We start from the raw sequence: 26,812 nt of genomic DNA, 5'->3' as shown, positions 1-26,812 counted from the left end.
GCTGGAATTTGGAATGCTTAGGGCATTGTAGATCTTGAGCCTCGTATTCCTTGTCTAACGAACTGGGCTTCTGGGCAGGTTTGTGTCTCCCACAGCTCACTGTGGCCCATGTCCTGGAACCAAATGCAGGATTGCTTATGTACGTGGCTCTTGTTCAGGAAACAGCAATTGAGAGGTTGCTCCCAGCTGTATGCTAGCTAGTGCTACCCCACAGCCAAAGGTGAGCTGGAAAGGCTTTGTTGCCAGTACACTTGCCAGCTCTTAAAGCTCTGGGGAGATTAACAGAGAAACCTAAATAAAGAAAGGAAACTAAATGGATGCTTATGGAAATACATCATCAGGATGAATGACTTTCATGTACCACCTCCTCATGGCACAAGAACACTCAAGAGAAGGGTTGTGCACCATGTTGTTGATGTGCATAAATATCTGACAGGAGTTATCTGTAAGGGTGTGTTTTGCCCTCTCTAAATTGTGTTTTCCTAGAGGAGTCATCAGTGCCACTGCTGGGCGTAGCTGTGGCTGTGGTGGGGCCTGCGGCAGAACCAAGAGGAACTGATCTGGGGCGGCCTGGTCTCTCTCGCGCTTTCCACACCTTGCTGGGGACACCTAGTGCAGAGAGTTTCACTGGTGTACTGAACCAGTAACAGGGCAGGAAGGTGTGTGAAAGAATTTGATAGAAAAACAGCTTGCAAACGGGCTGGCATCATGGAGCTGGGAATAAATGTGTGCAAAGTTCGGACAGAGCCTCATACCCTGGGGCCCTGAAGTGGTAATGTTTTGGAGGTCAGGAAGAAGTCATCTTCCGATATAATATGGTACAAAGACAGATGCTATCATTATCAGCATTTATAATGTAACCAGTATTATTTAGGTCTAATGGAAAGTTTAAAATCATACTCTAGGACAGTTAGTTTTGCTTGCTGCTTTCTGAAGGTGTGTTACTAGGTGCACCACAGGCCTCTAATGTTGTGGCAGGCTTAAGGATTCAATAATGGTGCAGCCAAGCATGAAATACTGGACTAGCCAAATCACTGATCTGTTTGATATGTTGATTCTTATTCTTTTCTTTTCTCCCTTCTTCTGTTTGCTTGTAAACAGAGCAGCTTGAAGCTCTCCTCTGCAAAGGCCAGCGGGATAATTTATTTTCTAATGAACTCCATTCAGCTCACTTCTGGCAGTGTTTTTTGTACTGACATGGCTGCATCAGAACCAAGCATGGGGTTTAGGGAAATGTATTTACTTTGCATAAGCTATTTGCAGAGAGCATAGACAAAATAATGATCCTTCTTGTTTTCCCTTTTCCTCTCCATCCTTGCCTTTTCCAGCCAGGGAGGTCATGTCATTTGAAACTATATTGTTTTATGCAGGAATGCAGCTCGTTATGTATTCGGTGAAGGAAGCTCTCCTGGGCAGGCCTCGCTGGCTTCGAGCAGGGCATGATATCAGCTACTACAAGTAAGTGCATTTTTGATGAATAATTTGTAGCTTCCCTTCTCCTCAGTTCCCCTCCTGTTAACCATATTGATATTGTTAACCTTTGACCACTAGTGCCATGTTTCAAATGTCTCTAAATTAATGTTAGTTCTATGTGTTATGTGCCTCCAACTTCAGGAAACAGCTAAAAGTGAGATCTCTAAATTAGATGCCTGAAGAGAAACAAGGCACATGCAGAATTCTCTTCTCTAGAAGGAAGACACCTTTTCTTGATAGCACAAACAATAGCGATTAGCCTTACCCACTGCCATATGGGAACTTTTATCTTTGTCTCAGGGGTCAGAAAACAGGGGTGTAAAGCAGTTCTGACAAGCTTAGGGCTGATGCTTACATAAACTGCCTGAGTCTCAGGCTGTTTCTGCAATTTTCCAGAGTCTCTGAAAAATGCTAAATCAGTCTCATCTTCAACTTATATTTGACCTGGAGCTTGATTCATGTGAGATTCTCTCACCTAAGTATTTCATTTCCACATGGCAAACTGATCCCATATACATACTTCCTGGTTATTACAGTCAAAGAAGAGAAGTGCAGGACTTAGTTTCAGTAGGTTGAATGAACACTTTTTATTTTTCTCAAAGCTTCTAAAATGTCATCCACAACGCTTACTAATTATTTTGCCAGTGAAGATTGAATGGGCTTTCAGGACTAGGATAAATGGTATGTTTTGTGTTAGTCTCGACAGAGTTGAAGGTTAGGGGACAAAATAGAACAAGCATGAAAATTATAGGGGTGAGTAAGGTGTTTGGTTGGGTACCTGTGTGTGTCTCGGGATGATGTAGCCTGGGGCAAGGCAAGCAGGAAGAAGAGCCCTCTGCAGGAAAGAAGTGGTCATAAATTGGGATTGAACTGGTAGAGCGTTATGGGTCAAATTCACATACCTTGTAATAAAATGCTGCAGCATTTGGGGTTAATTAACTAGTTTATCCTGGCTTTAACTATCATGATCTGAAAGCTGGGACTGAGAGTGCCTGAGTGACAAGCCTTCCTGTGTTTTTTTTTTTTTTTTTTTTTTTTATAATTCCCCTATTGTTTTTTTTTTATTAGTGATGCCTGTTCACCAATTTGCATCACAAAAATGCCTCACTGTCTCAGCAGTCTGTGGGTGGTGTATTAGGCAACATATAAACAACAGAAAAGCCTGATCCTCGCCCCAGATACCTTGTGGTTAAAATATAGGGCTTGGGCTACCAAGTAACTACAGACTGAGAAAAGCATGAAAACTGAAGGACATTAACACAATTAATAACAATAACTGTCTGTGGCAAGATAAGTAGTGCTCTTAGGACAGAACTGAATTCTTTCCATGCTGTAAACTATATGAATTTCTTCATGAGCTCATGTGATAAAGCTGATTTTAGAAACAGAAGTGAGATAATGGGCTTTCTCCTTATAAGAAGTTGTATTTTTGTTGTAGCTAAAATTTTTGCTGTAAATGTTAGAGATGGCTATGTTCACAAATGGATTTGATGAGACAATAATCCCCTACAATGACAGAGGGCTGGCTTCCAGAGTTAGCAGAGCCTCAAATTTGTGTTGCTAAAGAGGGAGGAGAGGGGGAAAAAAATCTTGGTTGTAATCTCTTTTCTTTTGAGGGACAAGATGTGTGTCTAAGGATGAGATTATCCTCTTTCAACCTGGCATGTTGTTCACAACAATGAGTTGCAATTTCATTTTATTCCAAATACTCCTTACTAACTTTATTCACCTGACCTTTTTGACCTCTGGAGGTGTTCTCTCAAGAGCTAGCGTACTGTGGTGCAGCGACTTCCCTTTGCATGCCTGTAACCTCTGACTTTGAGCATTGGCTTTTGGATGCATGACAGAATGGGCAACATCAGCAGTTGCAGGTTGGGCAAACTTTACATGCTGATTACCATAGCAATGGTTTCTCATATCATTAACAAGATGGCTATTGTGTAGTGATTAAACCAGCAGCTGACTTCCAAGATTAAGCCATGATTGTACAATTAAGCAAGTAATCAGATTCTTGTTCACAATATGAGAGAGAATGGAGTCTTATTGATTTGGTGTTTTCTAACTCTACACTGGATTATATGTCAACATGTTCATTTAGGGAAACTGCTCATTGTCCCATCTACTCTTTATTCCAGGTTTTCACATAGTCTTGTATGCACAAGCGTACATATCTGTACACATGCACTCTCACTTCTGAAATTCTAATAATTTTGTTTTAGTGATTAACAAAGAGGTTCCCACTCAAGAGAAATTGTACTATGGCAGGGAATATAAAGGAGGTATGTATATGGTTGCTCAAATTATGGTTTCCAGTTGGGATTGCTGTAGTGATACCACGCTGCTTGTGTTTTTGTGAAAGCAGCTCACTTCAGTTCTATTTACTCTAGTCACGTGTATCCTGGGGGAGAGCCTGGCAGATTTTGAAGGAACCTCATCTAATTACTTTTACCAGGGGTTATTCATGATTTTGGAATGCCCTTAACTACTTTTGCTGCACAGCTGTGATTGAGAGCAACCTCTGAGCTGAAGGACAGTGGGAGGAAAGGCACATTCTCGGGATGTCTGGGTGATGCACGTTGGCTGATCTCTTCTGGCATTCATCTTCACTGAAGATGGGATAGTTCACTCATAAAGATGAATGTTGTGGCACAGCTCTGTCACTGCGTACCTTTCTCATATGTCTCATGAGAGAGTTTTTATGTTACAGAGAATATTAGCAGTGCTCTTGTCAAAAGGAAGCTGAGTGACACTTCTGCTCTCCTTTATTGCCTCTCCATGAAGTGACAGGATACACCCATGATAAACAGAGTTGCAGTTACTATAAGATCATCTAATTCACTTGCTGTCTTGGCAGCTTTTATGCACTGAATAATATTCCTTTCCAGCAAATTATTTAAGGAACAATGGCAACATGCTGAATTGGAGACAATGTGCTTGTGCCTTTTGGTTTCATGGCTCATTCTAGGCATATTATCTAACCTCCAGCTTTTCCAGACAATAGTCAGTTCACAGATAGTAATGAGGTACATGGAGTGTTTTGTTCGCACATCACCACAAAAAACTTTGCTATTTGGTGATCACAGTGGTGTCAGAACGAGGTCTTTTTTTTCTCTTCAGCATCTTTGTGATCACATAAGAAATCATAATTAGCAGATCACATCTCTGTTCTAATGATACCTACAAGAGTGCTGAGACACTGGTAGTGCCTGACAATCACAGTGTGAGTGTAGGCCTTAATAGCAAGATCGTTATGGGAATATTCTGCTTTGAATGGGATTCTGCCTACAATTTAGAAAATAAAGATGACTTAACATGAATTAGCCCTTGAAAGGGAAGTTGTGCTTCTCCAGTTTCCAATGTGTCAGGCCCCAGATAACAGCTGAATTTATGTATGACCCATAAATACTTAAAATACTATTATTTTATGGTGTAAACAAAGGCGTTATTGAAGCATACTGCAGGTAGCACACTTAGATGTAAGAAGATCAGGTTGTGTTGTAAAATGAGGACACCAGATTCCAGACGGTACATGGATTTTGGACAAAGGGAATGCATCAGTGGTAAAGTGATGAACAGTTATTTTCAAATTAGTCTCTTTCAGGTGGTTTGGAAATCTGGGCTATAGATATTTTCTTCTACATTGATACCATGCTGTTTTCCATCGCTTACCAGTGCTTTTTACTATTCTAAATATTGCAGATAGAAAGTAAAGGGACAAGATGAGCAAGACATGTTGTTCTTGTATCGCTTGGTGCTTTTGAATTCCTGAGTTACAATCCAGCTCCTTTACTGACCTGCCAAGTAGCTTCACCTGTATGTGTCTCAGTTTCCCCGTCTATAAAAGGTGGATAATTAGAGTCACTTATCTGCTACCCAGAGAATTGAAACAGATAAATGAGAGGCAAATTTTAATTAGATAATGCTTGCAGAGGTCTTTTAAACTCAAAAAATTACTGTATGGAGTAAATGATAAGTATTATTATTAATTAACTTTCCATCACAGCTGTATTAGAAATATACTACCTGTACATTATTTCTTAAGGAGAGCAGTAAGCAAAATGATTTAACGATTATGATGTGACTGAAAGGCACAGGAGGTACAGCTTGCATGCTGATTTAAAGAAAAAAAAAAAAAGGGAAAAAGAAAAACTCTTTGGTTTCTTATTTCCTTTCTAATAACAAGTATATTAGCTTCTGGAAAGTGTGTGAGACTTTGGGAACATTTTTGGAAAGAGACAACAAATAAGATAGTGAGGACCTAATGTTACTATGGTCTATATTTTGTTTCCTTCTCTCAGGACCAAACAGAAGAAAAGTGAAAATACATTTACACTTTCCAGTCAGAAAATAAGATCCTGCTGAATGGTGTTTCAGTTCACTGGGAAAATTGTATCATCTGTCAGTGATGCTCAAGAGTCGTGGTCAGGATTAGGTCCTCATCCTGCAGGATGCTCTAGAAATGCACCGGGAAAGGCAATCTCAGCTCCCCTAAAAGTAGACAAGGATAGGTCAGGACATGTTGGGTGGAGGATAGCACTGATGCTCACCTACTGAGATAAATCTCATGCCAGTGTTACAATGCTAGGTAGGCTGCAACACCAGCAAAGCCCAAAATAATAGCCTCTTCCTGGCTTGCTAATTTGTGTTTCCTGCTGCTATGGTAGTGTTGAAAAAGGGGCGTTGAAGAAAAAGTAGCGGTCTGGTGGAGTAACAAGGAGGCAATAGAGCCATCTTGGGTTGTCAGCAGTGGAAGGAGAGAGGGAGGCAAGAAATAAAAATGCTGTTTTTAAAGTTTCCTTTAAAAAGATTCAGAGCTACTGCATTTTATGATGGATTGTGAGGAGACCAGATTATATGCAGGATGAACACATGATCATTTATATTGCTTACACACAGGTATTTTTTCTTCTTAATGTATGAGTGAAGAATGCTGAAGCCTTACAAAACCACTTGTAACCTTCCTGTTACTACCAAGCAGTTTGCTGTAGATTGAAGTAGGTGTCAAGAAGTGATTAAAAAATCTAGAAATATCTGTTCTGAGTGGGTAGCTTTCTGAAACCACAGAGGTGCACAAAACAAGAATGCTAAGCATAGAGGTTTGAGAGCTACGCATCCATACACTCAGGATCATGAGATCTGAGATTTGTCAGGAGTAAGCAGCATGGACTGCCGGGTTAGTATCAAGGTCAGAGGTGTGTGGTGGTGCAAAGCTTCTGGTTTAAGTGTCCATTTTATACAGGGAGAAGCCTTTACTGGACCATTAGGGACAGGCAGGAATACTTTTCCAAATGTGCATGGAAGATATGTAGGCAGTATCTTTCTGCAAAGTCCTGCTTCTCCTAACATCTCTGACTACAAATATAAATTTAGATGGAAGAACTCAGAAGATCTCAGCACTTTATGAAACTATTTCATAAGTAATGTTACCTAATTTTCCAAGTGACACTGAATATAATAGACTCCAGGGAGATGAGTCCTTTCCCATTGTACAAGAAATGGTTCTTAATTATCCTTTACTGACAAAACTAACAAGAACTAAATCAAATGGTATTGTCCTGACCTTAACAACAAACCTCCACCACCAAAAAAAACACCAAACACTTTCACATCCTGGATCCACTGAAATATAATAGCTAGGTAGATGTTTCTATATATATTGGATTCATTGCATTTTTTTATCTGACTCTTTGTCCAATATTAAGGTGGTTTATTTGCAAGATAAATATTGGGGTGAAGGGTTCAAATCATGTGGGTTAGGAGGATAAAATCATAGGCTTTTCAGTTTGCCACTGTGACTCAGTGTTCCTGTACTGTCTGTCTATTGATCCACTCAATGTCATTCACCCGCACAAGTTCCTAATGTTAAATTCAGGTGAAAAAACAGCAGCATTGTATTGTGTCTTCCTTATGAAGAAGAGATGATTATTTTAGAGAATTTTACAAGAATAATTATCTTTTTCTCTCCACCCCTTTGAATGAGAATGAACAGCAGCAAAATAAACTAGTATTGTAAATTCCAGGAGCTGAAATTGCATCTTTTGGTTGCCGCCTCTATTTTGCATTTTAATGCAACGTTGATGATAACATTTGTCAAAGAAACCTCACAGTCCTTCAGAATCAGAAGGTTCCACAACCACATAATTGGTGCAATGTGGGAAAAATATTGTTTGAAATGTACTTATGGATGCAATTTGCTGTGAAGCTTCTCCCTAAAGTGCATGAATTGTCTCTTCATCTCTGCTGAAAGAAAACTTTATCAGAACAAATCTCCTGAAAGAGCAGATTGGGAACGGATTGAGAAGCTCCCTTTAAAATTTTGTAGTTTTAATGAAGGGAGTGTCAAGTGACTGAGTATAGAGATAGGTCTTGGTGGCCCTGACCAGGTGCACCTGTGGTCTCCACTGCCCAAACCCTTTGCCCATGGGCCCAGGAGCTCTATCTGAGCTCTGTGCTGGCTGTTCAGTCCCTGCCTGAGCTATGTTGTAGAAAGGCTCTAACTCAGTTGCTGCTACATCTATGCTTTGGTAAGAACCATAGTGATCTGGACCCTGACCCACAGACTGATCTTCTGCCTTGACATCAGACCTGCCTCATCACCCCAAACTCTTCTGATGATCTGGACTAGCGGCTGAACCTGTCTGCCATCTCTGGGCATATCCTGCCCAGATACCATGAGGGAACCCTGGCTCGTGATGCCCTTGCATTTCTGGCTTTGATGCAAAGCTTAGCTCACTTTCTCTTGGGGAGAAACTGGCCTTCTTGTTCCCTGACAGGGAAGGACTAAAGCATTTGAAAAGAAGAGATCCAAAAGAGGATTTTTTGTTAGTTCTTAATTTGCAAGTCTGTGTGAGCTCACTTCTCTGTGTGCAGTCTCCATACAAATCCAATCTCCTGCTCTTCCTAGTCAAGACAGAGGCTTTGATGACATTTTAAAGACTTTTATGCGTATGCTGTGTTTTTTTCCTGGCATGTCCCTTGTTGTCTTGTGGTTGAACTGAATGACTGGTTTCACATTTTACTAGGATATTTGTATTTTCTAAATCTCCAGACTTTCACAGAATATTTTCTTGTGGCATTGTTTGGGGATGTGAATAGGTACATACAGCTCAGAGCATGATAACCTGGATGTTGAAAGCAATACAGCAATGTTAGCTCAATGCATTAATTTAAATGTCTGGACTGCACTGTATGAACTAGCATTAGTTAGCTTCTTATTTTCACCTTCACAAAATGAGACAAACTGTTAGGTTTCCATGAGAGAGCTCCCATCCAGGAGCAGCATGACTAGCTGGGGCTGGCTGTGCCAGTACTGCTACACGCTGTTTTGTCACTTATCTGCCTGCTGGCCTTTGTGGACTGAGTGAATCCCAGAAGAGCCTTGAATTTGTATTTGCACAGTGGTACTTAAAATCAGGATGCTTCTTGTATTTCTATGTCTAATAGGACCACGGTTTCTCTAGCCTTCCTCATTTTCATAGAGCCTGCTGGTGCATTGCTATGTTACAGGATGTTGTTTAGCACCGTTATATTTTGTACCTGTTCATTGCTGGCATTGGAGTTGCTGTATTTACATGTGGCCTTTCTAGACTTCATCCAATGATGGGATGAGTTTAGAGCCCATCTTCAGTATGAGGTGAAAACTCATTCAGGGTGAAGAGTTTTCTGAATACTTAGTTCTTTCACATCTACTCGAAATGTGCATCTGGGAGTGATAACTGTCCACTTTCTCCTCTTTCTCTTTCTCCAGAAACCACTACTGCTGCAGCACAGCTGCAGGAGGACGCATGAGAGGAAAATATTACTACACACTCACCTTCAGCATTAAGTTCCCTCACAAAGATGATGTCTGCTACCTGGCCTACCATTACCCCTACACCTACTCCACAATGATGGTAATGCTGATATGTCTGTCTAGATAAGCTAATAGACCTGACAGATTGGAGCTGCTTGGACATGAGAAGTCTTTGTGATAGCATAGAGGTCTGTTCTTACAAGCAGCTTTTTAACTATCATGATGCTCTCAATGCCTTACGTGCAGCTGTAGCCTCTGTCAGCTCTGGAGCCCAGAATGTTGTAGGAGAAAATAATTTTTGTATGGGATAAGTTGGAGTGCAAACATAACAGTCATAAAATGTCCTAAAATACAAGACAAAGATGTCTCTATTTGCTTGGACTTGCAGTATCCTCCTGAGAGAAGCATAGATCTATAGCTAATGGCAAGTAAGAAGTGAAGGATGCCCACTCCCGCTTCTGCCAGAAGATAGCAGCTCAGCTTTCAGAGCTACACCTGCAAGTAGAGCAATAGCACAATGCTGGGCCTTCTTCAAATATTCTTTGTCAGCTATTTCATCTGTGCCAGTTGGAGTGTCAGGAGGCATTTGTGACATCCCAAACCAGTGCTGTCAATTTGAAAACTAAAAGAATATGAATCCAAGGCATAAATTGTATTAATTAGTTTTACTGGGCTTATTTTCCGTGGAAGAATTTGTTTTCTCCAGCCTTTTCTGGCTGGGAGTGGATGGTAGAAGAATATTCTGGGAAATGCATCAAATGCATTTTCTCAGATTGATCTGGGAGAGCCCAAGGCCTAAAAGGAAGGTAGAATAAAAGAGGGGAAATGAATGGTTTTGGAGGTTGCTTTGTGACTTTCTTGCTGTTAAAGTTGAGAAAGATATTGCAGAAAATGAAGACATAAGATTCCTGGAGATCAGTTCCACCCGTGGCAAAAAATAAAAAATAAATTGTTTTTAGTTCTGGACATCTAGTGACAGTGTGGGTTGGTGAAATATGGGCTTATTCTAATTTTTACAATGATACCAGTTTGCCATTATCAGATATGAAAGCATACACAGGCTTTCAAAGGAGACTGTCCTCTCTCACTTAGTAGCCATGCAGCTTTGTATGCTGCCAGCATAGCTTGGATTAGATTAATTCCCTCTCAAAAAACAGTCTCTTGTCAACTGCTTTACATCCCATTATGGATGTTCAAAGAAACTGCTTTCAATAGCTGGGAGAAGGCCAATCAGGCCTTCACAGTCCAAGCTATGCCTGCCAGCTCACTTCTCATCAGGCTTACGGGCACCAGCTATTCCTCTGAATCAATGAGGAGGAGAACATGCCCTAGTTGTGGGTTTTGACCTATAGCCTTAAAGACACATATATACTGCAGTCTGCAGGGTTTTACAATTACAATTGTAGTACTGAAGAATTGGGTAGACTTATTCACCACCATACTTTATTATGGAGATGCAGTGCCTCATCACTATTTTACTGTTATTGATTTCTACCTTCTGCTGGCACAAAAGCAGGGGAGACTTGGAGAATTTGTATGCTCTGGGAATCCCTGAATATCTCACCTACTCTGGGATGAATTGAATAGAGATGAAAAAGATGTTATTCCTAGACTTGCAGGACCAAGTCTTGAAGTATTTCACTGCCTCTTCAAATAAAATGCTTATTGAAGTTCAAGGAAATTTTTGCCCCAGGAAAAGTTTAAATGAACTCAAGCTCAGTAAGGACCATAAAATTTTGTAAATGGGAATTATAAGTGGAAAAGATTGATAGATTGTTCTGTCCAGCTCTTTATCCAAAGCAAAATTGTTGCCTCTAATATTTCTAAATGGCTTATTTGCTTGGACTAATTTAAAATGTCTTGAGTGGTGCAATTTGCACATTTCCATGTTACTTTAATTTCCACAGTGAATAAGCTAAATCAGGTTTGTGCACCAGTGGATCTTATTTTAAATCATTTGTCCACTGGTGAATATGTTGGTTTTACATATCAGTAATAAATTAAAAGTGATTAGGTACCCAAGGGCCCAATTAAATACATAATGCTTTGGGGAAGAAGATAAACTTGGATATGAAGTTAGTAATTTGGAGATGTTTTTAAATATCATATATATTTAATTGTTACAGGCATGTTTACAGGAAATACATATTGCGGAATCCTATTTGAACTGGATGCACTCTGCAGTTCATTACTTTTTGTCCATTAGTAATTATATTTATTTTATGAACTGTAATTTATCAATTTTTTCATCATAGTGTTAATTGTTTAGATATTTAGCTGAAAACTCTATGACAGCTATACCCAATTAAGTTTCACTGGGTACCAGAAGCATAAGTAAAAGATGAATATTGAGTTCTCTGTATCTATGTGAGATCTTTAAATGGGTCTAATAATTGAATTTACTTTATAGAGCAGTACGTTAATTATTTTATGACACAGATGACTCTAAATTTCAGTTCTGTGTTTTCTTTCAAAAACGCTGGGAAAAGCAGTCTGCAAGATGGTAAAGTTCAAGGTTTTGGGAATAGAAATAATTTGTTTCTTAAACATTGGCTGAAATTTACCCCTGACTTCTAAACACAAAAAATTACCATGTAAAGGCTGTTCTGTGGACTGACGCATTTTAGTTAAGATTATTTTAGGATGAGCGTGCATACTGCAATGTACCTGTTTCTTCCAGTCTAGAGGCAACTGCTGCTCCACAACAGTTAGCGACACTGCAATGAGATTACTTACCGTATTATTGCCACTTGCAATTGCAACGTAAACAGGGAGAGAGAGCCACTGAGAACTGCACATCATCTGGTGTGTGGGTGGTGAGCGGCTATGTGTCTAATGAGGCGATTAAAACTAGTTCCAAAAAGATTTAAAAGATTTTTTTTTTTTTTTTTTTTTTTTTAGACTGCCAATTCGTTTTCTCAAATTTCTCAGGAAGGTTTTTTTTTGTAAGAATTATTTAGAAGTGACAACCATAAACTTTGGGGGGTGGGGGATGGACAACTTTTTAAGTAACTTTTTGGAAAGATGCTCTTACTCACTTTCCCCAATAGTGGCTGTACAAAACTGTTTTGATGTAAACTTTTGACTGCCTCTGGTCTGGACTTGTTCCTGAGTCTCACTGACATATGCTTGACAGCTAACCAGTCAGTTCTATAAATACTGAAAGAAAGACAATATTTCTCAAGTTACATGATCCCTAAGAAAATATAAGGAGTATGCAGTTCTTTTATGGACTTCATGTACACATAGAAACCCATTTTTGCTAATAAAGAAAAAACCTAGGAACAGTTCAGGTAAAATGATACATGAGTAATAGACCTGTGCATCTTCAGTGAACTGGGCTGTGTTCTGAATGGCTTATGCTTACTGAAGGTATGTTAAAGGAGATAGTGTTAACTGGCATAAGAGAGGAGCTGGTAAATTAGCAAGAGATGAAATTGGTACCAATAATCACATAGAGACAGTGGAATAAAATCAGTTTTTATAAACCATGAACTCATAAATCTGTTTTCTTGCTTCTTTCTTAGGCTCATCTTGACATTCTGGAACAAAATAGGAACCCCAAGAAGGTTTACTGGAGGAAGCAGACGCTCTGCCAGACGCTAGGAGGAAATCCATGCCCATTGCTCACAATCACTGCCATGCCAGAGTCTAAAAAAAGCGATGACTTGGAACAGTTCCGTAAGTAGCCAAATGAAGCATTTAAAAAGAAGCTGGTGACGTGTGGTCATGTAAGGAGTGGCAGTGACAACCTGTTTTGTGGATATGTTGATTTTCTTGCTTTTCTCATTTTGAAAAAAAGAAATATAAATATAAAGAATAACAAATTACAACACTTCTTTTAAATGACAAATTTATATGGAGGAGGGAGAGTACCTAACATCATTCTTCACTTCAATTTTTCTTTAATAATCTGAAACAGAAAGTTCAGTATCAAATATCTCCAATGTCAAGAAACTTCTCGAGTAACCAATTCAAAAAGAAATTTGAAATTTTTTTGTTGTTGTTGTTGCCATTCCAAATTGAAAAGATTTATTTATTTTAAAGTTTCAAACTTGCCAAAGAAAAAATACAAGATCATTCTTTCCCAGATGTATGTAGTAATTGAAGTGTCCTGGTCAAATTCCAGATCCTCCAACATGCCTGGTAGCTCCATCTGGACATACTATGGCTTCTTGCATTTTGTCAGTCTTAGCTGATGATGTGGTAACTATAATAGCTGTCATGTTATATCTAGAGATAGTTATTTTTTGTTGTGAAAGTCAAAGATTTAGATCTCCAGTGGCCTTGATTAACAATGTTAAGCTATATATGTTTCTGTAATCAACAGCAAGTGACAAGAAGATTCTGTTCAGCATCACATTGGATTAGCTTTGTCTTTCATGTCTAAATGTCAGACTACCTATATGTAGGTTGACATAGAAGGGAAATTTTTTCCTGAGTCTGAAGCAAGGCAAAAACATATTTTTTTTTTCTGCTCTTCACATATCTGTAACACAGGTGGAGAACACCTAGGGAGTGTGGAAATTTAGATTGCCTTAAATCTCTTAGCTTGTTATGCAAATACATATTATCTCACGGAGATGTTAGGCTAAGTATATCCAAAGAGATTCTGTGTTATGAACAACATTTCTTATCACAGAATTCTCTTTTCAGGGATACGTGGTAAGTCAGACTCCGCACAATGTCCATTCCAAATTTATAAACTAAAAGGAAGCTCACGTAACAGAGTTTGGGGGAAGTTATTGCTGTCTTCCCTGGTTTACGTTAGAGCACAGTGACTGCAGTTATGCTGACATTACAGTATAATCTTCCTGAGCTCAGACCTCTTTATAATTGTTGGTAAGTTTTCATTCAGGGAGCATTTACATTAGAATTAGCATGTTTCTGTGCATGAATATAGTTTCCTAGGTTGAAATTTTAAAGCAAAATGGCAACAAATTGCCAACTACAGCCTACATGGGAATTCATAAGATGCTTGCACATAAACGGCCTTAATGGTGGGAACTGGAGGCAGTGTCAGAGAAAATTGGATCATTGGCACTGGTATTATTAGTAGTATTTACATTACAATATCACATACAGCACTCGACTAGGGAGTTTGGCTGTGGTGGGTGCTGTCCATGCTTAACAGGAAGAGAAAATTCCTGCCCTTAAGCACTTTTGTTCCATGATAATAATGGTACAGAACAGAAAACCAGCAGGTGGGGGTTGTGGTGCTAGAGGGTGGTTATGTAAAGAAGTCTTTGGCATACTGCAGATGGTCACCTGGTTAGATGTTAGCTGTTGACAAAAATTTTCAAACCTCATGGCAGACAGCCTCAATAGGGCAACTGAACGTAAATTGGGATTAAGGGTTGGAGCCATGCAAAAGAGACATGCAGTGAACAATTTTTTTGTCCAAGTAAATATGCTTTTCCAATGAGGGTGCAAAGTAAAAGGTAATGGTTGGATTTATCAAAGCAAGGACTTGGAGTGGGTCAGTCACATGATACGTGAATGTGCTGACCACTGGATTAAGCACTGTTGGTTTTGATAGGACTGCAAATTCTTGCTTTTCTGACATAGGAAACTTAAAAAAATAATTGAAAAACAAACAAACAAACAAAAAACTAACAAACAAAAACAAAACTTCAATTTTCCAAAACAGAAAACAATGGTTTTGCTTTCTGACCAATCCAACATTATGCCAACATCTGCAGATATGCAGACATAGTGATCAAGTTAAAAACTCCAGAACAAAATCACCAGCCTGTACCAATGGAGGTAAAGCAGGAATAACTAAGGATGCTTCCACCTTTGGTGCCAGGCACCAGAGGGAACTGTAACTGCATATGGTATTACTGTACCAGACTGTATATCATCTTACAGTTCTTGCAGACCTTGATCTGAAACCTTATTGTACCAGGCATGGTACACTGGGGAGAATGATTGTCCTTTGTGTATGCAGGACTTACAGCCATGTATTTGTGACAGTTGAAAGGTACAGACATACTGAAATGAGGGTTGTGAGGAAATGACAACACCATATTGACCAGCGCAATCATACCCCCCCGAAGTTGCACTGCTTTTAGGGAGTATTATGAAATATATGTGACAGGAGGCATTACCTTTTTCTGGGGCACTCTGTCCCCTGAGAATGCATCTTTCAGTGCTGAAATAGTGTCTGGCAGGCTTTCAGAAGTCACTAACCTGTCTGGAAAGGCAAGGTTTGCACAATCCCAGTGCAGTGTAGGCTTGGATACTCATTCAGTACAGATTTACTGAAAGATTCATGAAGGATTTGTGAACATTTTGGACAGGTCTTTATTTTGAATGCCTCAGGATATTGTGATATTCACCATTTGTGTTTAAATTCTAGTTATGTGGCTCAAGTCCTTTTTATTTTTAAGAGAGAAATACCTCCTGGTTTGTGATCCTACATGAATTCAGTAGGAACTCATAGTTCTGACTGAAATTCCATGAAATTATGTGCCAGTAAACTCTTCTGCTGGAGCTTTGCAAGGAAATGAGATTGACTTCCTAAATCTCTCTATGAACCAGTTGAACTCAATCAAAGCAGAATGTGTACAAACCCAATTGCCTGAACTGAAATAGAAATTGTCTGGGGGAGAGACAGTGTCAAGGAAAGGCAACACATTTTCTCTTAAGTTTCCAAAACTATAAATGTAAACACCAATACTCTTAGGTGATGAAAATATTTGTTGTTTCATCAAGTGGAAGAACAGCAAGCGCACCATGTGTTTTATGCTGTGGGGATGCCTCCAGGCAAATGTGAATAATTATATATATACTTATTTTGTATAAGCAGCTTGGATAATTATGGCTTTGGGGGACGTATTTAGCTTAATTTGTGCTGCTTTTTGTGGCTTTGATCAACAGTTGCTTCTTAGCTTCCTCATCGTGTACGACATGGCCTTCTCTCTATGAATTGGGTTGGTTGATGGAGGGGCCTGTTTGTCAATATTTTCCAGGCTGAAAACATAACTCAAAAGCAACAACTATGAGGGAATCAAAGGATGGAGACATTCTCAGTAGTAACTCTCACTGCTTTGTACAGTGTCTATGCATATGCATTTCAGCTTTAGAAGTGATGTGTGGAGCTCCAGCACTGGGAAACTTGGCACACGGGTGATGAATAAAAATTGATAGCCCTTGTTCTTTCCTTCTGTTTCCAGAGTTCTGTACAATTCATAGTTCTCATGAGCTATAGCTGTTTTACTCTCCTATCAAATTTGTTATTTCTGCTTTGTACATTCGTTAATCTGTGCCTTGAGAGGTTCTTTTCAATAATACCAGTGGTGCAGGTAAAATACAAAGCTCTTCAGGGCTTCATAGCCATTGCTCGTGATTGTACTTTTAATACTCTAAATCCTTCTCTAGTATAGATGCATGAGGAGTGGGAAACATCACTGATGAAGAGGCATTGGGTGAGGAGTGCTGGGAGGAGACCATGATACTCCTGATAGGAGCTCGGTGAGGAGGAGTTATTGCACTACTGGAGGTGCTGATAGAGTGGGAGCGACCCAGGGATGATGAGGGCATGGCATCTTCTGTGTCAGCTGTGCTTTATTTTCCTCGCTCGACTCTTTCAGATTGGTCTTGTCAGGCTTTTGATTAATGTGGCCCTAGGATGGTTAAATTTGTCTGAGTTAAATTTATTAATGTGCACCTTGTTAATAGGAAGCACAAGCCGTGCACGCTGACAGGAGCTGCACATTCACCGCATACTAAAGGGAAGAAAAATGGGCTGCTGTTTTTCTTCATTATGCGTAGTTTATGTGAGGCTTTGATATCCACATAGGCTCCTTTCTCATTCCTCTCTATCTCCTGTTTATGTGATGGTGGTGTACTGAATTATTTTTATTAAATGATCAATTCTGAAAATGATATGAGCAGAGAAAGAAATAAGCCAGGTACTCTTTGACTCCCTTTGTTTTGTATCACTGTCATACAACATCTCAGATACAAACAGCACAACAACTTCTCTTCAAACTTAATCAGTTTGTTGTTATCTGTGTTTTCCATATTCCTCCTTCCTCCTTCTTTTTCCTTCTCACAGAGTTACACTCTGCAAATTTGGCCTTCCATATTATGTACAGAACTTTTCTTCAGAAGACTGTAGCTCTTCTCAGAATTATTTAAAACATAAAACTAAAACAGCATTCTGCAAGCTCCCGTGAGCGTGGTGAGCTAGTACACCATGCCTGCCTTGGATATTGAATCACAACTTGTAAACCTTTTGAAAATGAGAGAAGTGGAAAGAATGGCTGGGTAGGCATTTACTCTTTGGTGACTTTGCTTGTGACTGTGTCAGATCTAGCCTTAGACATTGCCTGATGAGAGGGACTTTCCAAGAAAACAATTCTCAACATCTTTCAGGAGTGTTCGTAAATGCAGAAGCAGCAAGAATGACAAAGCTTCAAATATTGGTGCTGAGTCGCTGTTTAATGAAGTTTATTGGAGCTTGTAGAGCTCTGATTTTCTTGGGCTTACCCTACATAGTCCCATGAAGATGGTGCTAACATCATGTGTGTACTTAATAAACCCTTAATTCACAGTGTTATGTATTCCAATGTGCATTATGTGTCTGTGTTCTACCAAACCTCTCTGGCAGACAAAGTTTGCCACTGCAGTTAACCTAAGTTCAACAGAAAGATCTCTCACTCCTGAAAGACCTCTATTATTCCTGGTTCTTGACTTACATGCTCCATTTTTTAATGGATACAGACAATTGCAAATGTTCAGTTAGTGCCTAATCTTATCATGGTTTCTTATGTGTCTTGCACAGTTGCCATTTTTTTTAGCAATGAGGTATGCTTGGCCTAGCGTAAAATAAAATAGTGTGCTTGTCATAGCGAAGACTGGTTTGTGACTAGAATCTTGTACAAGAATCTGTCAGAATCCAGTTCATCTTTCACACCAAAAGCAGAGTTTACCAGCTTGGCAGGTAGAACAAATGTATAATTTCTAGGCAGATTAAATGAACTCAGTCAGTAGTCTCCAGGAGATGATGAACATGGTAATGCACATTGACTCTCTTTTAGAAAAGAACTGCGCTTTAATGAAAGATTTTCCGTAGCTGGAACAGCTATCTGTGTGCATAGCATTGTACAACTGAGGCATTAAAATGTTTAAAATATGAAGGCTTAACTTCATGCCTTCAAGATACCCATAGCGATGATGGAATGATTCTTTACCTCTTTCTATTCATTCAGTGACAAGTGATGCTTAATTATGACTGGAAGAGAACTAATAACCTGAAGTAGTCAGTATAAATATGAAGGCAAATCAGAAATAAAGTGGGTACAGTGGCATTTTCTATAATCCACAACCCTGAGCTTCTGAGCCCAATTAAACGATTAGGAAAGCAAAGCTGAAAACTGGTTCTTTTCCTGCGATAAGCAGGAGCCGATAAGACTGTGAAGGACAATGAAGGTGATCTGCAAGCTGACAAGCCCTTGCAGACCATAGGATACTATTATGAATGGCAGAGTAAATGGACAGATTGACTCTTCAAAGCGTAGGTAAAACATCTAGCTAGTCATGCGTGGGTGATGATGAAACTCTATTCTGTAAAGAAAGAGCACACCAGAACATTGTCAATGTTAAGAGTGACTGAAATGAAATCACCAAATGCAAAAGGAGTGATCGGAGAAGGCCTGTTTACACTGCACTACTGTTCTGAGCTTGCTGTGTGCATGTTTCTCAGGGGGTGTTTCCTTGGCTGTGCAGTGACATGGTGTGGCTGTGTTAGCACCCTTCTTTAGGTTGAGAAGGGGAAGGGGAAGATATAACTGAAGTGGTGTAATAGTAGCACAAACTGGAGTGGTGCCTAATACAAGGGAATAACTGAAACAGTGAAAAAGAAATTCCTTAAGGACTGAAGATTTTGGTCGTTCTGTGGTTGTACAGCAGCATGCTCCTGACTGATGACCACCATCATTACTGCATTCTCAGCTCAAAGGCATGAACATCTTATATTGCTGTGGGGGTTAATCCTGCATCCATTGAGAATATAGGGACTTTGTCACTTCTGCAGAGTGGAATGGGGCAGGCCTGGGTTATGGTATAAGGAAGTATAAAGTGTAAAGGAAGTAATTGGAAAGCTCTTCATGGCTGGCTGTACTGTTGTGACTCCCATTAATAATAATGATTATGCAGTGTGTTACAAGTATTTCCCCTATGCACCTGATGAGCGTCCTTGAAGCAGTTTGTGCAGTGTTACAGAGCTGAATGTCCTAGCTAACTAGCAGCAGTGGTGAGGAAAATTAAACAAAATATGACACTAGTAAATAGATTTACATCTGTAACTGCTGTCGCTTTGAGTTGCTTTTCAGTCATCACATGTCCTCTTTATGCAAGGCTGGGGAAACCATTACGGGTATTATTATAAAGAGACAATGACACCTCCTTTACCAAAATGTAATCTTTATGAGAGTTGGGACACATTTTCTGCCTGAACATGTTTCTGAAGATGGAAAGAGTAATATTTTTGGAATAAGGAATGGAAGGATGCTTCTGCCGTTCAAATCTCCAGTTGCTCCTAGAACTAGAATGAGGGATAAAGTGAGGTTAATGAGGTGTGTTTACTTGGTCTCCTCTTAAGCATAAGGAGTCAAAAGACATGGTTGCTGGGAGAAATATTCTAACATTTCTTGGTTGGCTTGTATTAGCTAGTTACATGGTTGCTTTGCAGCTTTGATCTTTTCTCAAAAAGAAACAAACCCCTTTACCTTTAAATGTAATTTGCAGCAGAGAACAATTCCTGAACAAAGAACAGCAAAGGATGTGAATTGCAAAGGCCACTTGTGCAGGATACTGGGAAATAATGATCATGTGGAAAAAGTACACAGTTTAATTAAGCACATTGATTAAATCAATATGATTCAAATACCTTAGTGCTCCAATCAGCTTAATCTCATTAAATGTAATTCAGGCCTCGATAATTGATTAATAATGCATTATAGTTTATGAATTATTGACTTCAAGTTATAATAACTGTGCCTACTCCCTGCATGGCAGCAACCAGTGTTGCATGTTAATTATTAAAGACTCATGCTCTGTTCTCTTGAATAACTTTTTTAAAGCTGGAGATGACACATCTCCTAATGAAATGGGGATCAAATTAGATCAATGCCTTATTGGAGTTAGCCCACCCAAAAGGAAAATGCATTCTTTAAAGGAAGCTCTCATCTAACAGTGCTGAAGTAGGGAGGCAGAATGACCTGCTTTGATTAGTAATGATCTTTCGAGCAGTCAGAAGAACTGCCTGTAGCAATTCAGCTGAAGTGCTAACCTGGCATTGTGCTTGTTGGAAACAGTTCACAATGGCAAGCACATCTGTTGTTCTCTTAATGGCATTGCATTCTGTACTTTCTCCAACACACATACACACGGCATAACCAATGCTCCCGAGCCCTTAGGTCACACCTGTTTGCCAACTATTCATAGAGCAATTCAGTTTCCAATATTTCTGTCTGGATGCTCAGTGGTTTCTGTGGAAAGGATGAATATGCTTTTATAATAGTGGAATATTCCTTTAGTGGTAGTTACCCATACTCATGGCAAGGGAGTTGCAACTAGATGATCTTTAAGGTCCCTTTCAACCCAAACCAATCTATGATGATAATTGCAAGTGTCATACAACAAAAAGCACCATTGCTACTACTGATGAAAGTCTCAGGGAAGAAACCAATACTTTAAGAAAGCCTCAGCTCCTGAAGTAGAGGCCTTCTATTAAATGACATTTCCATTGAATCTGAACAGAAGATATTGTCTCAGATTGTCTTTCTGCCTACTTAGGTACTTAACGTGATCCAAATTGCAATTTTATGCAGAGAAGTCCACGAGCATTACACTTCCTTAAAGTATTCCATTTATGGAATATTTACTGCTTTTTTATTTCATCTCCTTCTTTTCTATTTCTATTCCTTACTTGTGATTATATTTAAAAATGAACAGATTTTATTGTGTATAGAAATTGAATGAGAAGATTATAGCAAACTGTGGAGGGGAAAAACAAAATATTTTTGCTTGATTCTTGTGTCTGCAATAGTGATTTTTTTTTTTTTATCTGCATATCCCCTTGAGTTGAAGATTTATTCCTAATTTGTGGAGGTGCTGGTTTCTCTCTTGCTTTGTACCAAACACTTTGTTTTTGGTGACAAGAAGTCAGCTGTAGTGAAAACTGTGATTCTGTTTTAATGCAGTAAAGAATGGATGAATAAGGATGTCATGTATTCTGCAATGCTAAATAGTTACAGAATTGTGAATATGAACTTTTTCTGCTTGAATAGGTAGTTTGTCAGGCATCTAAAGCCAAAGTAAAGCTCTCTAAATATGTAACACCAGCAGTGTGTGCTCTAAATTTTTCAAGATTGTCTTTCAATTTGAAACATCTTTTCTTTCTTTTTTTTTTTTTTTTTTTTTTTTCTTTTCTGATATCCCAGTCATAACAACATGGCAGCCCATTGCAATGCCCTGAATGGTGTGCTATTTACAGACAAATTTCTGCAAAATTGTGTTCCTGTTTGAATATTCAGTCTGCAACCATAAAGGTGGAAGCTGGTTGAGTGGAATATGAAATTTGTGAGATAGATTTGGGACTGTCTGCGGACTGAGGCCAGTGTTTTTCATAATGAATCACTTGTTCTTTGACCTCCAGCATTCGGTGGGACTCACTCAGCTAGCACAGCACTGATGCCACGGTCAGCCTTCTGTGAGTTTGGCAAAATACCTATTAACATATTGAATCCAATGGTCAAGACAGCAAGCAGAGCACAGAAAACACTGAATTGAAGATCATGAAAAATGTGCCTTGGAGCATAAGCAACTAGCAATGTTATTTTGCAAAAGGAGAAAGCAAATAGTGTAATCTCTTTCCTCTCCCACCCTTTGTGCATGCTAGTGGGACAACTATCTGAAGTGAGATAATTTGTGCTGCTATGGATCTTCTTCATTCATCTCTAGTTTTTCACAGTGGTGGTGTGTGTCTGTGTGTCATTTTTTTATTATTATTATTTTTAAAAAGAACCTTCATTCTGAAATTTGGAGATTTGTTCTAAGTTCCCTTCTTAGTAGATTGTGCTATGCAGTTTTCTTCCCTTTCTTTAATTTTTGTTCTATTGCCCTTCCTTTTTTTTTTTTTTTTTTTTTTTTTTTTTTTTTTTTGAATTATTAGTCTCATCTTTGTCCTAAGAGACTTGTAACCTTTGCATATCCTTTCCAGAGAATAAATATTGTTATTAACAGCATTTTCTGGAATATGAGTTAGCAATGTCTTCTTGGTTGGTACAGACTTGGGCTAGAATATCAGTAGCTCTCAGCACTGTATATGCCCCATTCTTCCAGTGTATCAGAGCCTTTTCTGAAATGTTAATGAATTAAACATCTTGAAAATCTAAATCAGTACATAACTGTCATAATTATTTTCATTAGTGATTTGTTTTTAAATGCCTCTGAGGTGCCTTCTCGCAGGTGCATGGTACAACTTGGATTTTTGATATAAGGCATTGAAAATTCTGAATGAAACTGGAAAAGGTTTGGGGGAGTTCATGCTTATTTCTTATTGCTTCAGAAATTTATAGACAGCTGTTTGGAACACACCTGTCTTACAACACCCCTGTGTCCTAGCCTTGCTGCAGTGGAGTTACAAGATTCTATCACAGTAATAGGTTGTCCAAATTCTCACCTTCATAAAAGGGGGAAAAAATAATTCATCATCTCTCCCTTAGGGGGAAAGGCTTCAGAAAGACCTGCAGATGCTGTGCTTCCAATGGTCAATCTGTGTATCTGGTAGAGGTATTGAAATATAGCCCATCAGAGCCTCCAGACAGCTTTTACTCCCTGAAATGGTGAATGAACATTGAAAGGCTACTAGGCTTCTCTTATCAACTTCAAATCACGGCATGAAGGAAAGGAAAATTAAAAAAAAAAAAAAAAAAAACAAAACAAAAAAAAAAACACCAACAACACAACAAATGTGTTTCAGTGAGCTGCACATTTCCCCTCTCCGGCTATAAATTCCAGTCACATATGGTACTGTGGGGCATACGCTAAAAGGTCAATGTGGTACTGTATAAATTAGCCAGGGAAGCATTCAAATTGAGTTAAATTTGTTCTCAATGTGACAAAGAGAGGCTCTGTGAGGGAGGACATAATTTTAGGGTCAGATTGACTGCAGACTGAATATTGTTATAAGCAATATGCTTAGAAGGGGTGAAGAGCTAATGCTTATGCCTCAAGGTAAAGCAGAGGTCAGGAAGGGGTTTCTTCCAGCTGGTCACAATGTTGCCCAATTAGTTATGTGTCTTTACTGCACAGGTTATTGTTTTTCACCACTTACAGGCTCTACAGCACCTCCTGATACAGGGTAAAGTGGGTTGGCCTGGAGGTAGTTGGGTTTGCTGCTGCACACCTGTTTCTAGCTGACAAAACAATCAGTTGATTGCAGATTTCAGCTTCCTGCTGGAGTTGTGGATGGTACGGTAGTTTGTGGAGCACTTTTTGTCCTTAAAGGCCAGTAAGAGGGACTCATGGCTGCTGAGGTGGAGACTTGCTGTAAGGTAAGAAACTGGAGTTTTGTAGTGGAGTTTTACACAAGCATTGCCTGCGTACAATGTTCTTTTCTGCCTGCTCTGTCTTGTCTGCTATCTGTAAGGCAATTAAGAAGTGCTCCTCTAAGAAAAGGAGATGAGCTGCTGAGCTGTCACAGTGACCAATTGTCCTCCTTTCTGTTTAGTTGTACCTCCTCTTTGCTAAGTATCAGGCAAGCTGTGGTCAGGGAGTGAAGGGCAGGTCAGTTGGCAGGTTGCTCTTGTGAAAAGGAGTAATCCATAGCTGGAAAGCTCACTGAGTGTAGCATATGTATGGGCTGATGTCAGGCTCAAATAAGTGCACTTGCTGTCACAGAGAACGGTGTCTGTCTCCAGTATTTTTTTCTTCGCTGGCCCAGATGCTGTGATTGCAGATTGAGCTAGATATACATTGCTTTTTGGTGCCTGATGATCTCATGGGAACAAACTATTCTTTGACCTGGACTCAGTAATGAGATTGGACAGAGCGGGCAAAGTGTGGACTCTACTACTCTCCTAATAAACTATTGCTGTTGGTTTCGGAACTCAACTTAGAGATAGGTTAGGGGAAGATGGTTAAGTCTGGCACAAACTGTGCTAAAGAATTGCTAGGTTGTGGCAGGAACAATAGCACACCCTGCTTCCAGAGAATCTGCTACTCTTAGATGTTCTCTCACTGTTCTCTCATAATCCAGTGAATCTTGCATTTTGCAGTCTCTAACCATAGGCTTCTGCCATGCAGAGGCAAACACGTCAATATACAGAGCAGGCAGACCACTGGGAAACACTGTGGGTGTCATCATAACTTTCATGTTGTTGTCATCTTTACCCTTTAAATCTTGGCTGACTGGTTTAGAGGGACTGTCTATTGCAACTTACTTTAAACAAAATAAACATTTTTTAAACTCACTTTAAAAAATACACAACTTGTTTTAAAACAAAAAAGCCCTAATACTTCAAGGCTTTGTAAACTTTCTGGATAACAGTGTTCCAATTTCTGGATTTCATGTTAGGAGCTATGTGCTTCTGTCTAATAAAGGCTGACCTAACTAGTCGTGTATTATAAATTACTGGTGTTGTTTGGGTTGTATGGAGCAGCTTTACTACTTGTTTGCCAGAGCTGCAGGCAGGTTCTTCTACTACTCTGCCCACGTTGATGCGAGCAGTTCCACAGTCATGTGAAACATAGTGGATAGTATTCCTTTGTGTTGATTCTAGTATTAATATACCAGAGAGCCTTAGTGGGTGAGGGGACACTTTTGCAATGCATGGTGTGTGCTTGGTTTTCCCTTGTTTTGGTATCTGTAATACTGAACACCTGCTATTTGTAATTTTTATGTGTAAATTGGTTTTGCTGTGAGCTTCTCTGTAGGTTTCTATTTGATCTGTTTAACTGAGTTTCATTTCTCTAATTCTAGAACAGGATCACTTCTATGTGACTGATACAGCCAATCTTATCTCAGTAAAATAAGTACAGCAGTATATTGAAACTCATAGTTTTGCAGGCGCCACTGGCTGACACTTCTTGTTGCTTGTAACTGACAGATTCTAGAAGAAATTTGCAGTTAATGGGCTGCAGTTATATATAAAATGAAATAAGACTGAAAATACACTGTAATGATTTTTAAAATACTTTTCAGTTAATGAGAGGATTTGTCCATCTCTACATCAGAGAAACTTGTTAGCTCTCTGAGCTTGACCAACTGTTTCTAATGCAGAAATAGAAATTGCCAATAAACAAGTGGAGACAGCTGCTACGTTCAGACTGTAAATGTGCTGATAAGATCAACTAGTTGACAAGTGACATGGTAGATGCTGCAAAGTGCACCAGTGTTTGTAGAGAGCTGAACTTGAAGGGTATCTTTTCAGATTTTTTTTTTTTTTATTATTTTTTTTTTTTGGTGACTGATGGATATTAGTTTCTAGCTGACAAAACTAGATGCATCAGGTCTTTCACTCATTTTAGGTTGCTTTTCTTTTTCTGCAATTTCTACTGCTTCATTTTGTTACATGACTTTGCAGAATTGAGTAGCAGAAGGAAAAATACTAGTCAGTGTGTCTCCTGTTTCCCTGGTCTTCTATTCCAGAAGAGAGGAGGGGAAGGGGAAAAGCAAAAAACAACACAGGAAGCTATTGAATTTTGAAGTCACCATTTACCTGTTATATGTGTAAGCAGGCTGCCCAAATATTGACATAGGACTCTTATAGTCCTGTCAGAACAATTTTTCTTAAGGCATCCTAGAGATGTTCCGTGCCTTTTCTCTCCACTCCATCTTACCTTTACGTTAATGAAGTTTGCATAATGGAATTAGGTCCCAGAACCAACAGGACTTGTTCCAGATCTTAACTTTTTCCCAAAGAAGGCATTTTCTCAGTAACACTCAGAAAATATCTATCAAATCACCAGCGCATTTAGAATTCAATTTTCTCTCTCAATTGCAATTGTCGTACTACTTAGTTGTGGCTGGAGCAGGGGGGAGTAATTTCTCTGCCACTTGGTAATTTTTTTTACAAGCTTTTTCTCTTCTGTCTTCATTAAAGTTGTTTAACAAACTGTTTTGAAGATTTGCTTGCTTAGCCAGGTTGCTGTTTTTGTCTGAAATGGACAAGATGTTAGGTGAAATAAGCTGTATTTTGTATTAAAAATCTGGTGGGGTGAACTGGTGGGTAAGCGTGAGTGAATGAACAAGTCAGAATGGGGTTGGAGGTATATCTTGACCCACAGATAAATGAGGAGTTTTGGATGACTCGGGGAAAACATGAAAAGGCATTATGGAATTGTCTTGTGAGTCTTTGCCAAGTGTTCTAGACTTTTTTTTCTCCCTTAAGAAAAAGCAGACCTACTACAAGTTCCCATTTTCTTTCCTCATTCTTCCCTTGGTCTGAACTTACTGATTTCATACCATTTTATTTTACTTCATTTTATTTTTATTTTTTTACTGATCTGCAAACACCACTTTTCTCCTCAAGT

The 26,812-nt window shown here is 39.1% G+C and overlaps 1 protein-coding gene across 1 annotated transcript in view; it reads left to right on the top strand.

The window, feature by feature from the left end:
• AGBL1 (AGBL carboxypeptidase 1) overlaps positions 1-26,812 on the top strand; it is a gene marked incomplete at its 5' end in the record, with an annotated part of 297,365 nt that overhangs the window by 68,326 nt on the left and 202,227 nt on the right. The window contains 3 exons of the mRNA XM_082769379.1: positions 1,371-1,458; positions 9,221-9,365; positions 12,793-12,946. Coding sequence (XP_082625505.1) covers positions 1,371-1,458; positions 9,221-9,365; positions 12,793-12,946 — 387 coding nt within the window. The remainder of the gene's footprint in view (positions 1-1,370; positions 1,459-9,220; positions 9,366-12,792; positions 12,947-26,812) is intronic.

This window comes from Aythya marila (assembly GCF_965140915.1).
Source record: "Aythya marila genome assembly, chromosome: 11".
Classification (NCBI taxonomy): domain Eukaryota; kingdom Metazoa; phylum Chordata; class Aves; order Anseriformes; family Anatidae; genus Aythya; species Aythya marila.
This window is presented reverse-complemented; position numbering and strand designations above follow the sequence as displayed.